At 38.8% G+C, this 17,120-nt stretch overlaps 1 protein-coding gene across 1 annotated transcript in view; it reads left to right on the top strand.

Annotated features, from left to right (window-relative positions):
- Nucleotides 1-12,918, top strand: part of sptlc2a (serine palmitoyltransferase, long chain base subunit 2a) — a 96,219-nt gene extending 83,301 nt beyond the window's left edge. Inside the window, exon 12 of the mRNA XM_028821235.2 lies at nt 10,691-12,918. Within this exon, the coding sequence (XP_028677068.1) occupies nt 10,691-10,810 (120 nt within the window). The 3' untranslated portion in view covers nt 10,811-12,918. The remainder of the gene's footprint in view (nt 1-10,690) is intronic.
- Nucleotides 12,919-17,120: the final 4,202 nt, after the last annotated feature.

Below are 17,120 nucleotides of genomic sequence, written 5' to 3'. Positions count from 1 at the left end.
ATACACGCGGAAGGGAAATCGTCTGCGGGTCTTCGAAAAGGTTTGCTTATTTGTCTGTTTTTCTGCTAAATAAAAGAGAGAGGTGTTAGTTTTCTGTGTATTGTGTGTGTGTGTGTGTATGTATATATATATATATATATATATATATATATATATATATATATATATATATATATATATATACACACACACACACAGTAAATAATTACACCAAAAATAAATACTCATGTACAAGTTTTAAAGACTTTCAGGCAGAATTTGAAAGTGAGGAAAGTTGGCGCTGACCTAAAAAAAAAAAAAAGGTACACTATCCCAAAGCTTAGAGGCAGCTACTGCAAAAGCATGGTCCCCTCTAACCTTAAGTTTAGAACTTGGCACGACCAATAACTTCTGGTCAGAGGATCTCAGTGATTGTGAAGGAAAGTAAGAGTGTAAGAGGTCATTAAGATAAAATGAGGCTGAACCATTCTGGGACTTGAACAATAAAATTTTAAACTTAATCCTGTAGGGAAAAGGAAGCCAGTTAAGAGAAGCTAAAACTGATGTGATGTGATTGTGCTTTTGAGTGCCTGTTAGAAGCCTGGCAGTAGCATTTTGGATAAGCTGAAGATGAACAAGGAATGACTGATTTACTCTAATGTGTAATGAATTGCAGTAGTCATGCAGAGAGGAGACAGACGCATGAGTTATTGTTTCAAAATGTACAAGGAAGTACCACAGTTCTCAAGGTTATTGCATGAGGTAGAGGCAGCCAAGTGGGTTGGGATGGGGGTCCTTTGATAGGCGACCTTGTAGTTCTCAGTCAGTAACATGCCTTGGTCCGGTGCACATTGTGCTTTCGCTGTCAAGGCATTCTTCAAAAACAACAAATCCATTATCACTACACAATGCGCGCCTTCTGAATGCACTTCAGCATTCCTCCTAACAGTGATGTCCCATATCGGAAAACAATTCTTCAGTGGGTGGCTAAATTTAGACAGACAGGTACAACATTGAACAGAAAATCTCCAGGCTGTCCTTGGACTGTGCGAACACTTGAAAATATCCAAGCTGTAAGGGCATCAATTTTGCAGTCTCCTAGATGTTCAACGTGCAAACATGCTTCTATGTAAGGCATTTCCAACACGTCTTTGAGGAGGTTTTTGAATGTGGACCTTAATTTTCATCCATACAAAATGATAGTAGTGCAGGAACACACTGAGAGAGACTGGGAGAGTTGTGTGCAAAAATTCTGGAAACCGTTCATCAAGATGCCCTCGTCCAAATACGCCACATAAAAAAGCGTACATATGAGCATTCATATTTCACCTTTCCTGTTTGTACCGTAAGAAAACGAAACTGCACACTTATTTAAAGTTCAGTCAACGGGGAAGAAAACAAGCATTTAATTTGGTTAGATGTTAAATGTAACACTTGGCTCACATTTTTAAATGATAGATTACTTATTTAAAAAAAAGTTCAGTTTTTTTTAATGTAATTTAAGGAAAATATTCATGTTGAATTCAGGTTGCACATGTAAATGTAAATGCCACCTTATGAAAGTCAACAGCAAAATATTGGTTTCTTTTGTTAATATTTTTTAGTTAAAAATGTTATATTGTCTTTTTATATTAATTAATATTTTGTGCATGAATGTATTTAATGAGTGAAAAAAGTGTTGAAACGGTCTAAAGTTTGTATATAGTGCACTTACATTTACAAGTCTAGGGTTATATATACATTGACAATTATGGTAATTAAAACTCGAAATGCATACAGTAAATGGCCAAAAAGAAACTTTTAAAACTGAATATTTCTGTGTATACATTTTGCTAGTGTTCTTGAAATTTCAAAATATAAGAATATGGTAATGGGTGAATGAATTGAGCTAATGCCAACTAACAAGGGAGGAGAGGAAAACAAAATTCCACTCTACAGCAGATTCTACAGAAAGTACACCTCTGGGATCCACAGTTATAAGGAAAATGCAGGTTTAATATACAGTAGTTTTGATTTTTTAAATATACTTCTATGAAGTGAAAAGCTTTTACATCTTCTTTATGTTACTTTCTTTAAAGCTGTTACAACGTGTGTGGATTGGACGTAACTTTACTTATGTGGAGATTAACTTTCAGACACCGCTATTGTCTAATTTTATACTTGTAGCGAAATTCCATGGGTGAAAGTTAATCATTTTTGTGGAAAGATGTAGATCTGCAGTAAAGAATAAAATTTTGTATTTTATTTTACCTATATAAAAACCTCATTAATAATTTTACTAATTGGCACTCCATGTTTTCATACTGTAAATACTAAATAACTTCTGCCAAGAATAAAGACTAACCATTTCTTTACATAACATATTCATTATTCTTAAATCCAATTCAGGATGACAAGGGGCTATAGCCTATTGTGGCAACATCAGTTGCAAGGTAGGTACCAATCCTGGACAAGGCATCAGTTTATTACAGAGTCCACTCATGCACACAATGACACCTCATACTGGGGCATGTTTGACTTTCCAGTTAACTTAGCAAACATGCACGTCTTTGGAAATGTGAAAGGAAACCAACACAGCCACAGGAACAACAAGCAAGATCCACCCAGACAATGTTTAAGCATCTCATTTTTTTAATCTGGTATTGGCTAAAATATGTTTAAGGGTTTGGATGTGTTTTTATTTGCACTGGTAAATTTTAAGAGTTAATGCCGTGTGTTTCAGGTGGTTTAACTATTGTAACTACATGCCAGCTACCAGAAAGGCATTCCAGCAATACTATGACTCTTTGTACAAAACCAAAGAAAAAAAAAAACTCCACAATCCGAGTGTCTTCTAATTACAGTAATCCCTCGCTATATCGCACTTGGACTTCGCGGCTTCACTCTATCGCGAATTTTATATGTAAGCATATTTAAATATATATCGCAGATTTTTTGCTGGTTCGCGGATTTCTGCGGACAATGGGTGTTTTAATTTCTGGTACATGCTTCCTCATTTTGTTTGCCCAGTTGATTTCATACAAGGGACGCTATTGGCAGATGGCTGAGAAGTTACCCAACCAGAGCGCATATTACGTATTAAATAAAACTCCTCAAATATATTGTGAGCACGGTGGCTGTTTGCACCCCTAGAGGATACGGCCACTCCTCAAAAAACACTGAAAGATTACCTTCACATTGCTCTCTTCCTTGCTGGGCTTACATATGGCTGATTTGTCAAGCGATATGCTTCCCGCACTGTGCTTCGCATACTTAAAAGATCAAACAGCACGTATTGATTTTTGATTGTTTGCCTTTCTCTCTCTCTCTCTCTGACATTCTCTGCTCCTGACGGAGGGGGTGTGAGCAGGGGGGCTGTTCGCACCCCTAGACGATACGGACACTCGTCTAAAAATGCTGAAAGATTATCTTCACGTTGCTCCCTTCTGTGCAGCTGCTTTGTCAAGCGACATGCTTCCCGCACGGTGCTTCGTATACTTAAAAGCTCGAAGGGCACGTATTGATTGTTTGTTTTTCTCTCTCTCTCTCTCTCTCTCTCTCTCTCTCTCTCTCTCTCTCTCTCTCTCTCTCTCTGACATTCTCTACTCCTGACGGAGGGGGTGTGAGCAGAGGGGCTGTTCGCACACTGGCCTAGAGGATACCAACGCTCCTCTAAAAAATGCTGAAAGACTACCTTTATATTGTACATCCTTGCAGCTGCTTTGTCCGGCGGTGCTTCGCATACTTAAAAGCCAAACAGCCCTATTGATTTGTTTGCTTTTCTCTCTGTTTCTGAAAGCCTGTGCTCCTGACGCGCACTCCTTTGAAGAGGAAGATATGTTTGCATTCTTTTAATTGTGAGACAGAACTGTCATCTCTGTCATGTCATGGAGCACAGTTTAAACTTTTGAAAAAGAGACAAATGTTTGTTTGCAGTGTTTGAATAAAGTTCCTGTCTCTCTACAACTTCCTGTGTTTCTGTGCAAATCTGTGACCTAAGCATGACAACATAAAAATAACCATATAAACATATGGTTTCTACTTCGCGGATTTTCACCTTTCGCGGTGACACAACCCCCGCGATAGAGGAGGGATTACTGTAAAAGAGTTTAATGAAATTCAAAGCAAACAGTGCACACAAAATAAGGGAAAAGTTGATAACACACACAAAAAAAGGAAACAAGAAAACTTCCTGTCTATGGTAGTCTACTTGAGGCTTAGGTATCTAGGTTAAGTTTCATAAGGTTTCTATATGTTATCTCATTCACTACATATGCACATATAGTCAGAAAACTATACAGTGATCCCTCCTCGATCGCGGGGTTGCGTTCCAGAACCCCCGTGAAAGTCCGCAAAGTATAAACCTTATGTTTATATCGTTATTTTTATATATTTTAAGCCTGTATAAACTCTCCCACACTCTTATAAACATTTCCCGCACAGTTATACAGCATAAACCCTTTATATTCTCTTAGATATGTAGGTAAGATTCGTTGAAATTATGTATGTAAACACACTTTATATACTATGCACAAACATACGTATCATATATCATTGAGGAGTTTTATTTAATACGTAATACAGTTTTAAACACATTGTAATAATACATATTTTAACAAAAAATAGTTTTATATTTACTGTATATACAGTAATGCACTTATTTTACTTACCTACCCAGTTATCTCTTATATATATATATTTCTCTTCTGGTTCGTCCTGCTTCCACTTCAAAACCGGTCCCGCCCACACGCAGCCAACACGGCATTTCTCGATTCCTATTCGTCGTCTTCCATGTCATGCACTATACTGGCCTGCTGAGCGTAATACATCCAACAAGTACTCAAGGTGCTGCTACAACGGTAAAGTAGCTTTACCACCTATGCGGGAGCCACCTGTGTCTTTACAACAGCTTCTTACACAGCAAACATCAGAAGGTAAAAATTATCGTGAACACATTCGAGAATACAACTCTTCTCTAGCATTTGCTTCCATGGGTGCACAGATAACTCAACCTCCTGGCCACGGACCATACTGTTTTGAAATACCCGGGCAAATTTATCACCACATCTCTCCACTATACGCTAACACTTCTACCTTTCCTGGATATGGACAGTTGTATGTTTTTGACACCGTGCAAGCTACTGAAGTACACTTACAAAATACAGCCAACTCTGCATGCAGCGAAAATTTACTTCTCCAGCTAGATTCCATGCTCAGAACCATCAACCCCTTCGCTAAATCATACAAACACATGCATGAAATCGCTCAGTCCAATCCAACAGCATCTGTACGAATGGTTTTCAAGGAAAACCCTGGGCAGGATTTACGACAATACAATGCCCCGACATTGCAGCGATTTTCGTCGGAGAAGATGGCGAAACACCTGCCGAAAGGGACATTTGCATCTATCCCATACACAACTTCTGTAAACAGATTTCCACGCTCAATATGAATTGCGATCCCATGGTTTACCCACTTTTATTCCCTTACGGAGACATTGGCTGGCACAAAGATTTATAACATGTACCCGATAAAAGAACCGCCAAGCGAATAAGGCTTACACAGTGCCAATTTTATGCATACAGATTAGCAGTGAGGAATACATTTAGTATTTTACCCTCCAGTGGCAAACTATTCCAAAAGTACGTTGTAGATGCGTATGTTAAAACAGAGGGCGTGCGTCTCAACTATCTCAGATTACAGCAACAAGATCTGCGCGTGGAACAATACAATGTTTGAATACAGCAGCACTGCAAGAAAACGTGGAAAATAACAACGTACGTGTAGGCAAAATGATCATATTACTGTCCACATTTCCAGGAAGTCCAAGATACATGCAACAAAACTACCAGGATGCCATAGCTGTAGTATGTAAATTCGGAAGACCTGATTTATTTATCACTTTCACATGTAATCCTTCTTGGTCAGAAATTCTACATGCACACTGCATCTTTCAAGAAGTATTTATTTCTACTTGATTTCTGAATTCCTTTCTCACTGTTTTCCGTTCGTATTCTTACACCGCTGTATGCTACGGCGGGTGTCGGCTAGTATTAGATATATTATGATTATTCCTTTAGTATTAGTATCCTATTTCTAAAATATGAACACTGCAGTCATGCGCCATATGCATTCTGGTAATGTTTACATTCTCAGCTGATTTCGGCCCTGGAAGTAGTAGCAGGAGCAGATCATTTTGGAGACATAACGAAGGGCTTGACTATGCACAAGGATAAACACAAAAGAGCACAAAAGTTAACTCTTTACACAGCGAAACACTTTGATGGTGAATGAGCAAGACGAGACTCTGGGCTAACGCAAAGTGGAATCGAATGCTGCTCTCCGTCGCTGAGCCAATCAGCACCCAGGAACTTAACCGCATGCTCTCAGTCATCCACCAGTAGTTATATGAAATCAACTGGACAAACCAACTGAGGAAGCATATACCAGAAATAAAAAGACCCATTGTCCGCAGAAATTCGCAAACCAGCGAAAAATCTGCGATATATATTTAGATATGCTTTCATATAAAATCCACAATAGAATGAAGCCATGAAAGTCAAAGAGCTATATACTGAGGGATTACTGTATCCCCTTAACACCCATCTGACTAACTGTTTGTTTTTCTCTAGCTGTCTAACTTCAATTTAAGAGCTACACTATTGTCAGACTGAGGCGAACATTAAGAAAATTCTGTTATCCATCCATCCATTTCCATCCATCCATCCTTTATCCACCGCTTATTTGAGGTCGGGTCGCTGAGGCAGCAGCCTAAGCAGGGAAGCCCAGACCTCCCTCTCCCCAGCCACCTTCTCCAGCTCCTCTGGGAGGACCCAGAGGCGTTCCAAGGCCAGCCGGGAGATATAATCCCTCCAGCATGTCCTGGGTCTGCCCCGTGGCCTTCTCCCAGTGGAGCATGCCTGGAACACCCATCCAGGGGGCATCCTAACCAGATGCCTGAACCACCTCAACTGACTCCTCTCAATGCGGAGGAGCAGCGACTCTACTCTGAGTCTCTACTGGATAACTGAACTCCTCACCCTATCTCTAAGGGAAAGTCCAGCCATCCTGCGGAGAAAACTAATTTCGGCCACTTTTATCTGCGATCTTACGGTCATTACCTAAAGCTCGTGGCCATAGGTGAGGGTAGGAACGTAGATCGACTGGTAAATCGACAGCCTCGCCTTTTGGCTCAGCTCTCTCTTCACCATGACGGACCGTTGCAGAGCCCGCATTACTGCGGATGCCGCACCGATCCGTCTGTCAACCTCCCACTCCATTCTTTCCTCACTCGTGAATAAGACCCCGAGATACGTGAACTCTTCCACTTGAGGCAGCACTGTGCTGTCAACCCAGAGAGAGCATTCCACCCTTTTCCGGCTGAGAACCATGGCCTCAGATTTAGAGGTGCTGACTCTCATCCCCGCTGCTTTGCACTCGGCTGCGAACCGAGGTCACTGTCCGATGAAGCCAACAGAACCACGTCATCCGCAAATAGCAGAGACGAGATTCTGAGATCACCGAACAAGACCCCCTCCACTTCTTGGCTGTGCCTAGAAATTATGTCCATATAACTTATAAACAGAATCAATGACAAAGGGCAGCCCTGGCGGAGTCCAACCTCAACAGGAAATGAGTCCGACTTATTACCAGCAATGCGGACCAAGCTCTTGCTCCTCCTGTACAGGGACTGAATGGCTCATAGCAACGAGCCTTGTACCCCGTACTCTTGGAGCACACCCCACAGGATGCTTCGAGGGACACGGTCGAATGCCTTCTCCAAATCCACAAAACACATGTGGACATGCCTCCTCCAGGATCCTGGCCAGGGTGTAGAGCTGGTCCAGTGTTCCACGGCCAGGACGGAATCCGCATCGTTGCTCTTGAATCCGAGATTTGGCCATCGACCGAACTCTCTTCTCCAGCACCCCTGAATAGACCTCACCGGGGAGGCTGAGGAGTGTGATCCCCCTATAGTTGGAGCACATCCTCCGGTCACCCTTCTTTAAAAGGGGAACCACCACCCCGGTTTGCCAATCCAGAGGGACTGCTCCCGATGTCCATGCGATGCTGCAGAGACGTGTCAACCAGGACAGCCCCACAGCATCCAGAGCCTTGAGGAACCCAGTGTGAACCTTGTCCACCCCAGGGGCCCTGCCACCTCGGAGCTTTTTAACTACCTCGGCGACCACAGCCCCTGTTATGGACGGGCCTCCCCCCCCCGGAGTCCTCCAGCTCTGCTTCCTCTAAGGAAGACATGCTGGTGGGATTGAGAAGATCCTCGAAGTATTCCTTCCACCGGTCAATAACGTCTGCAGTTGAAGTCAGCAGGGCCCCATCTCCACTGTACACAGTGTTGGTGGAGCACCACTTTCCCCTCCTGAGGCGCCTGACGGTTTGCCAGAACCTTTTCGTTGCCGACCGAAAGTCGTTTTCCATGGCTTCCCCAAACTCCTCCCATGCCCGAGTTTTTGCCTCTGCAACAGCCGATGCCGCCACACGCTTGGCCCGCCGGTACCTCTCAGCTGCCTCTGGAGTCCCACTGGTCAGCCAGACCCGATAGGACTCTTTCTTCAGCTTGACGGCCTCTCGAACCTTAGGTATCCACCACCGGGTTCGTGGATTGCTGCCACGAGAGGCACGACAACCTTGCGGCCAAAGCTCCGTTCTGCTGCCTAGACAATGGAGGCTCAGAACATGGCCCATTCAGACTCGATGTCTTTTGCCTCCCTCGGAATGAGATTGAAGTTCTGCCGGAGGTGGCAGTTAAAGATCTTTCTGACCGGTTCCTCCACCAGACGTTCCCAGCAGACCCTCATTATTCTTAATGTATTATTTTTAAAAGATTGCATGACTGTCTTATTTCTTTTTGGCTGTGTTAGGGCTAGCCATTTTAATTTGTATACCTTAGAAATAAGAGACACTGAAAAAAATGTTTCCTAAAGAGCTTTCATATGTTTATATAAAGATTCATATTTTATTATATTTTACTTATATAATACAGAATTAATAAAATTGTGAGTGTTGACCATAATAAGTATGACTAGTTGAATGTTCTGCGTACTATTTTCTGAAATTGACATCATGTATTGATCGTACCTTTTATGTATATTAATAATGATCATGAAGTAATATAGTAAATTATTTAGAAACTGTAGGTACTTTTCGAAAGTGATACACAGTCACAAATGTAAAAGTATATGTGAAATAGCTGGATACCAAATCTGACAATAAGCAAACAATAAATGCATTATGTGGATACACACAACACTGGGAAAATGCACTTTCTATGAAAATTAAGCTCTTTGTAAATCATCCCCCCACCCACACTCAGATATTGATAGCATTATATAGGCCAAATAGCCCTCTTTACCTACATTTTGTAATTTTTAAAAGTTCAGTATTAATGTGTTTTCATTTTAATTTGCAAGCTTTCTTCACCGAATGCTCATATGAGGATTTTTTGAATTCTTTACGTTTTTAAAAACAGTATCTATCACATGTCTATAGTTGTGAACAATTAGTGATAGAAAGGGAGAACCTTAGAACCATTTTTTATTTTATTTTATTTTATTTATTTATTTTTTCCAGGAGCTGTGCTCTTGAAGATATCTTTCATGTAGTGTAATGCTAAATTAAAGCCAACCAAAACTGAATTCTACTAGTACTGCAGGGGATACCTTTTGTATTGCATTACCACAGCCCATGTGGAAGCAATTTGATTCCCCTGTAGTTAAATCAAATGTTAACCGTTTCATGAACTTAAGCTAGAAACAAAAATGTTTTATTTAAAAAAAAAAAAAAAAAGGCTTTGTGTGAATTGTGTAGAGTACAATGACAATCCTATTCTTGCCAGTGCCGATATGGAAATTGAAATGCACATTTCATCACCACTATAGTAAGAGTCCTCTGGGAGGGGAGCTTATTGCATATCTTCCTTTGATCTCCTGCCAACGAGGTCAAACATGGAAGTTTAATTTAGGCAAATCTCTGATAGCCATAGCTTGAAAGAAGTAACTAAGCCCCCCACTCCCCAAATACACATTTATTATAGAGAAACACAAAGAAAGTTGCATTGTTGTCATATGTTCATTTAATTTTAATAGTTTAGTTAGCCAGTATTTTGTAGTAAGTTGAATACCTTATAAATTTGTATCTGTTTACATGACTAAGAAACGGCTAAGATTTAAAATATTGCTGCTGATTTAATGTTACCATAGAATCAAAATTTTGTTATGCTTTCATATATGTTCCTTTACTAGATAAATACATATGTCAGCATGATCCATGTTACTATGAAGAAAGACTAATAGATTTTTTTTTAATTGTAGTTGCAGTAGTGATGCAAATATTTTGTGATGCTGACTGGATTTGATTGTTCATTTCATAAATCTGTAGCAGCATATAACTGCAATAATGAAGTATCAAAATTATTGCTAGATAACGTTGTATTCTCTTGGTCAGACATGCAGCACATTAAATACGCCTGAGGTTTGTTTCCTGGTCACCTTTTAAACACTGAATTGCCAGCATTTTTTTTTTTTTTTGCATTTGCAGCAATGAAAACAGAAAATGACATTACCACAACATTGTTTTTTGTTTTTGTGTGTTTTTTTTTTAATATTTCCACTTGAAAGACTAAAACTAAATTAAGAAGCATGGGTTAAACTATGTTCATGTCTATTTCTTTTCAGTATGTTTGTATAATCCGTGTATATTTATTTGCTTCTAGGCCTTAAATGTGATCAACGAAGTAGGCGACTTGTTGCAGTTGAAGTATTCCCGGCACAGATTAGTTCCATTGCTTGATCGACCATTTGATGAAACAACTTATGAAGAAAATGAAGACTGAAAAACATTCACATGACAATACACTGCAAAGTTTGAAGCGTTCAGTGCAGTATCCAAGGTCAAAGATCTGATTGCTACATTGAGCTAATGATGGCACAGCAGTGTACACCAAAATTGATCTCTTCCAAATTGGTATACTTTCAAAGTGTAAAAAATAACAGTTTAATTATCTGAAGTGTATTTATTGACTCGTGCTTTCTGATTCTTTTTCTTGACCTCTTTAAAACATTTTTCTTAAGCTTGTGCACTATTTCTTACTGACATTTAATGTTTCAGGAATAACATTTCTGTGCAATAGTTTTGACTTTGAACCTCTCTTATGTTTTTGTTTTTTTTTTTAATTTTGTTTGTTTTGTTTTTTTTATTTTGTTTTGGATTTTTTAACAACTGGTCCTGATGTTCTCAGTGTTTTTTGGTAATTTTTAGCACACTAGGATATTTTGTATTGTCATATCAGTCCAAGGAGAACCTGGGTAAAGTGACACAGGTTTTTCAGGGGTTTTGGGGCATTCACAGACTTGAGGATTAGTTTCGGAAATGACCAAGAAGATAATATACAGTTGATAAATGGTATTTAAAATGAAAAAGATCTTTTTTTTTTTTTTTGCAATTTGTATTGTGAATTCCAAAGATTTCTGTCTTAATATTATGTTCGAAACATATTATTAATATGTTTGTTTTCATTCACATCTTCTTTATATTATAAATCCTTCAAGCCTAGTTTGCCTTCAGAACTGTTCTAATGCCACCAAACACTTTATGTTAACGTCCATTTCTTTTTCATTAGTAGCTGAATCATTTGTCACTGCTTTCTTTTTCTTAAAGGATTTTTTTATATATACATTTTTCTTTGTCTCCTACAAAAAGGGCATTGATGCTTCTTTCTTGAAATACTCATTCTTCCTCAGTGGAACGTGCATATTGTATCTAGATGCATTCCTATATTTATTATGATTTTTAATGCATTGATCAAGATTATACATTTTCCATGTCAATGGCAGCTCCATATATTCTAACTGCATGTATGTTTATAGACTGCATGCACTCAGTGCAGATACTACTGACAAGTATTTTTGTTGCAGTTTAATTGAAAATGCATGTATGAAGTAGTCACTGAGGCTGCTATTGTGTTGTATGAGGTGCTGAAGTACACATTGCACATTCATTATTTGTCACTTGTTACAAATGTGCTTTTTTTAATTACATTGAATGTCATTTATGAACTGATACATTTTAAACAAAACTTGATTTTGGTGATTCACTGAATACCTGCCATAGTAGTTCAAATACTGCTTAAGTGGTAAAATGTAAACTATTAAAGGCACATGCAGTTAATTGTTTCACTGAAAATGGAGATCTTTTTGGAAATTGTATGTCTACTTTGAAGAATTATTAAAACGTTACAGTAGGTCTTTTTGAACAAAGACTACCAAACTAACAGCTCTTTGAAACAACAGTGTTCCTTCATTGAATGTGTGCATAACTGGTTGTGTTTCATTGTATGACGTTATTAGAGTTTTGTTTTATTTTACCTATGGAACACAATCGCAGATTATCATTGTAAATTAGTCCCATGTCATTTAGTAATATTGTCAATTTTCTAATTTGTTTTATGACCAAAGTCCTTTTCATTTCAAGTGTTTTTTTTTTTTTCTGACTCATGTTACATCCCTTTTAAAAAGAGTTTTAAACTTTCACAATAGGTAATTATTTCAGTACCGATAATTTATTATATACTCTTATGAATGAGCAATATAAATATGTTCTTTTGAACAATGTTTAATAATCATTTGTCCAGTCGGATTTAAGATTGTGCCATTTTAAAAACTTTGTTTTAAAAAAAAAAGTATAATAAATGTGGCATTCTCAAGTTATATTTTGCTGTGTATAGTGAATGTTTTGACTATGCACAGCAAGTTACCATAGGGCTTCTAATATTCAAACTATGGACATTACTGTGTTCTGCTAACTGACGTGAAAATTGTATTTTTACTGAAATGAAAATATATATAGTAACACTGTTTTGTGTATAAGCACCAGCACTATATATTCCAATAAATTAATCCTACAACTGCAAAATAAAGTTCACTGTTTGTACGTGAATGGTAATGATTTGTGGAATACAGTATCCTTTGTGATAAATTATCATACAGTGCATTCAGAAGAAGAAGGCAAAACAATTGTCCTTCAAAAATATAAAACTTCATGCATACCTTCATACAAGTTCCACTTTACTAATGTCGGTAAGTTCACTTTCAAGCAGTGTGACTGATTATTATACAAAAGGAAACTCACTTTTAAACCAGTGCATCTTCAGTATTTCTGAATTGTTGTTAGATTCATAGCAAATAAAGCTGTCATTAAAATATCCCTGGCACATTTTACCCCGTTAGATGTGCAATGGAGGAGAAAGTGCATATTCAAAGCTTGACAATATAAAATAAACAGGTCTGTAACTTGTTTGGAGACCCTGCGAAAAAGTTAGTACAGCCCATGAAATGCTTCTTTGTTGACATGTCTAGATTTGGTCTTCATTTAAACACTACCTATAGGTAAAGGTGATTTAATACAATAGATTTCATGCCCCATTTGTAGTCCGTTCTATCATTTAAATAAACACAAATGTAAATTTTGCATGGGGAAAGAGCAAGTCTAAGTCGTTTAAAATGGTCTCTCCACACCAGACACCCCTCAGACCCCACACAGCTGAAAGAATTCTGTATGGAGGAGTGGGGAAAAAAACGGCCTTGTGGTTGATGTCCGAATCTTTAGGTAAGTTCTAATTGAGGGGGCAGTACCAGCTATTAGAGCCGAGAGCGGATATACTTTCTCCACAAGCAGAAATGACATATCTCTTCATTTGTTGTTATTGCAAAGTCAAATTTTCATTTTCATTACATTGCTTTTAGCTTTAGATACTCCTTTAAATGAAGATCAAGTCTTGAATGTCCTCATATGGTGGGGTGTACTTGTTTTTTCTAGCTAGCTAACAGCCGTAATATGACTTTCCTAAGTGCGTCATTTTAAAATTGTGTACTGAGTAATATTTTGTACACCTCATTTTATGTGTTTTATTTGTTTACAGATGCTATACCCGTGGGCTTTTCATTTTAGGTAAAAAAGGGGGTTCAGACCACCATATCAGCAAAGCTTCTGGTTCCTTTGCAGTGTACTAACCTACGTGACCGATGCTCCTTGACCAGGCCCATGTACTTTAGTTCCACTAATGTCTTCTGAAGTTAGCTTGTTTACCAGCAGGGGATGCCACTTTGTACTTTTCTTCATCGGTATACAGTATTAAACAAAAATTCATGTTTACAGTGCTATTCCTCCAACAATGTGCCAGAAGTCTCTGCTTTGTGCATGAATGTCTTAATGATTCCTACTTCAGTTTAAGAAGATAAAATCCTGCAAATTGAACTAGTGTATTATTCTTCACGCTATTTTGAAATGTCATTTTTGGACATAGTTCCAATTTAGCTTTAGATTTGAATGCCACAAAATACGAGTCCATACATTCATTATAATGATATCCAAAGACCTGTGGAGCTTTAAGCACATGGGGCAGGGACCCTTTAATTTTTTTTAGTTCAGTGTTTCTCAACCACGCTGCTGCCGGTGAGTCGCAGGTTCCTGTTCTTTGTAATGGTAGTGTGTTGTGGCTGATGGGATTGCTGCGTGAGATATTTCCGCTTCCAGCTCTGACGTGTTCAGTTCACTAAGGGGGACCAAAGAATCCCCCCATACACACACGCACACACACAAATTACCCCAGTGCTGTGAAGATTGTGCAGCCAGAAGGCATTCATATGTGAAAAAGCAGGTCATAGCACCAAAAAGGGTTGAGAAACATTTCTTTAAAACTGTCATTGCAATAAATGCCAACCAATTCACTACACTGCAAAAAAAATACCTATGCAAGACTTGAAAACAAAAATCAGTCAATGGAGTCTGCAAAATGTACCTGACATGATTTCTTAATACAAGCTAAATAATCTTAAATACAAAAGTCAATAAAGAAAACAAGATGTAATGGCTTGATATAAAAACTCTTCACTTCCTTAAATTTCATTTTTTGTAGTAAACAATGTGGTCCGGAACCTCTCACTGTTGCATAATCTGTATTAGTTTGCATTAAAAAAAATATGGGAACAATAAAAAGGCGCATTGTGTTCTTTGTAGTTAAACAAAAACAGATAAGAACGTCAAGTCTGTAGCGTACGTTTTGGAATTGCATGTGCTTTTTGACACTAAGGAAGTACAGGCAGCGTTTGAGGAGGGAAGGCTAGGGCCCCCTTTACTGGATGCACTTCTTACTAAAGTTAATCTCAAAGTTTGAAAGGGTCTTTGCATATTTAGTGGACTTTTTAAAGGATCTTGACATGTGGAAAAGTAAGAAATCTTTACTGTATAGTTGGCTAGCCAGCAGGATACAGCTGATCACAAAAACGTGAACTTATCCTGTGTGATTATTGAATGAAGCGAGAGTCCTATTGAAGTCAGGAACCCAGTGGTATAATAATAATAATAGTTCTGTACATTTATATAGCACTTTTCTCACTACTCAAAGCGCTTTTCTTAGTAAGTGGGGAGCCTCTTCAGTGATCACTAATTTGTAGCATCCACTTGGATGATGCAATGGCAGCCATTTTTGTGTCTGGACCCTCACCACACAATAGCTATTAAGTGGTGGAGTGGTGAGAGAGAGAGAGAGACAGCCAATTAGGGGATGATTAGGGGTCCAGAATGACCAGACCACGGAGGGCAATTTAGCCAGGACATCGGGATACACACTACTCTTTACAATTGATGCCCAGGGAACTATGACCACAGAGAGTCAGGAACTCGATTTTACATCTCATCCAAATGATGGTGCCATTTTTACAGCACAGTGTCCCCATCACTGCACTGGAGCTTTAGGATTCACACACAGACCACAGGATAAGCACACCCTGCTGACCTCTCCAGCACCAACCCAAGCTTTTCTTAGATGGTCTCCCATCCAAGTACTGGCCAGGGCTGAACATGCAGAGGTTCAGGTGGATGACCTCTTCTGAAGTGCATGTGCAGTGGCTGCTAAAAATCTGCTATTATCTATTCACGAAAATAAGAATCTGCAATTATCTATTCACGATTGACATCAAGGATCTTTTTGGAACCTTAATGTGGATTTCTCTTTAGGGAACCAAAAATGGTTCCTCTATGGCATCACTCTGAAGAACTGCTTTGAAGAGTGTCAGCAGGGCCATCTTAACATAATGGGCACTGGCCTGGGTCCCCAGGAGCATTGGGGCCCACGATGTTTCTGATGCCCATGTATGATTCTGGTTTGCTATCAAAACAGGCGTCCCAGCGCACTACTTTACCCAGGGGCCTATGATGCTGGTAAGATGGCCTTGAGTGTAGGCACACTGGTCACATTATTTCCAGACAGGTAAGGCCATTCATACACTGTGGGATTTTTAGAAATTGTGCTCAAATGTACATACATTATATAGTATATATAAACTAGATCTGGCTCTTCTCTTACCATCTTCATAAGGCTCTTACTTAAAAAAAACGATATGAACCTCTTTCTGATAAGAGTGAAGCTTTGTTTTGCACATTAGTTTTAAAATTTTGTTCAACAATGCCCAGGTTGTTTTTCTATTTAGCATACTTATATGTATTACAAATAATCTTAAAATTTATTAATGATTACGGGGCTTTGCCCCCCTGCTCGCTTTGCTCGCCACTGGCACTATGCGCCAGCCACTTCGCGTCTCTGTAGCTCACGTATGTGGATTTCACTTTCACCAAATAATAAATCTTTTAATTCTCGCGGATACGCCTCTTCATTGGGAAGAAACCCTACTTTTCTCTAATGGCAACACGAATTAGACGATCTACAAGTCTCTGACTTAAAGTTTAAAGACAAACGATATATTCAATCTCTTTTCGCTGCTCCGTGATTTCACCGAGTAATAATTTCCGTTTTTTTGCTTTAATGCGATCTTTACTATTGTTTTTTGAGACAGTTGAATTTTAGTACTTCCATTACCTCTAACCTGCTCTGCATGTGTATTGCGCTAACGTTTTTGAATTCTTTACCACGTTCTACTTTGTCATCTACTCTTTGTCTTTTATTTCCGACCCCGGGGGAGGTTAAATCTTTTGGCACAAAGTCTCGTCTCATGGGACTTGAAAGTATCTTTCTGAGAAAGTCACGTCTTATCTCTCTGAGAAAGTGTAGTCTCGTGTCGCCCCAGGATTTTTTTTATTATAATAGAGAGATAATATCCAAGTAACTATTGTATATCTTTATTGTTTTT

Source organism: Erpetoichthys calabaricus, chromosome 16 (assembly GCF_900747795.2).
Source record: "Erpetoichthys calabaricus chromosome 16, fErpCal1.3, whole genome shotgun sequence".
Lineage (NCBI taxonomy): Eukaryota > Metazoa > Chordata > Cladistia > Polypteriformes > Polypteridae > Erpetoichthys > Erpetoichthys calabaricus.
This window is presented reverse-complemented; position numbering and strand designations above follow the sequence as displayed.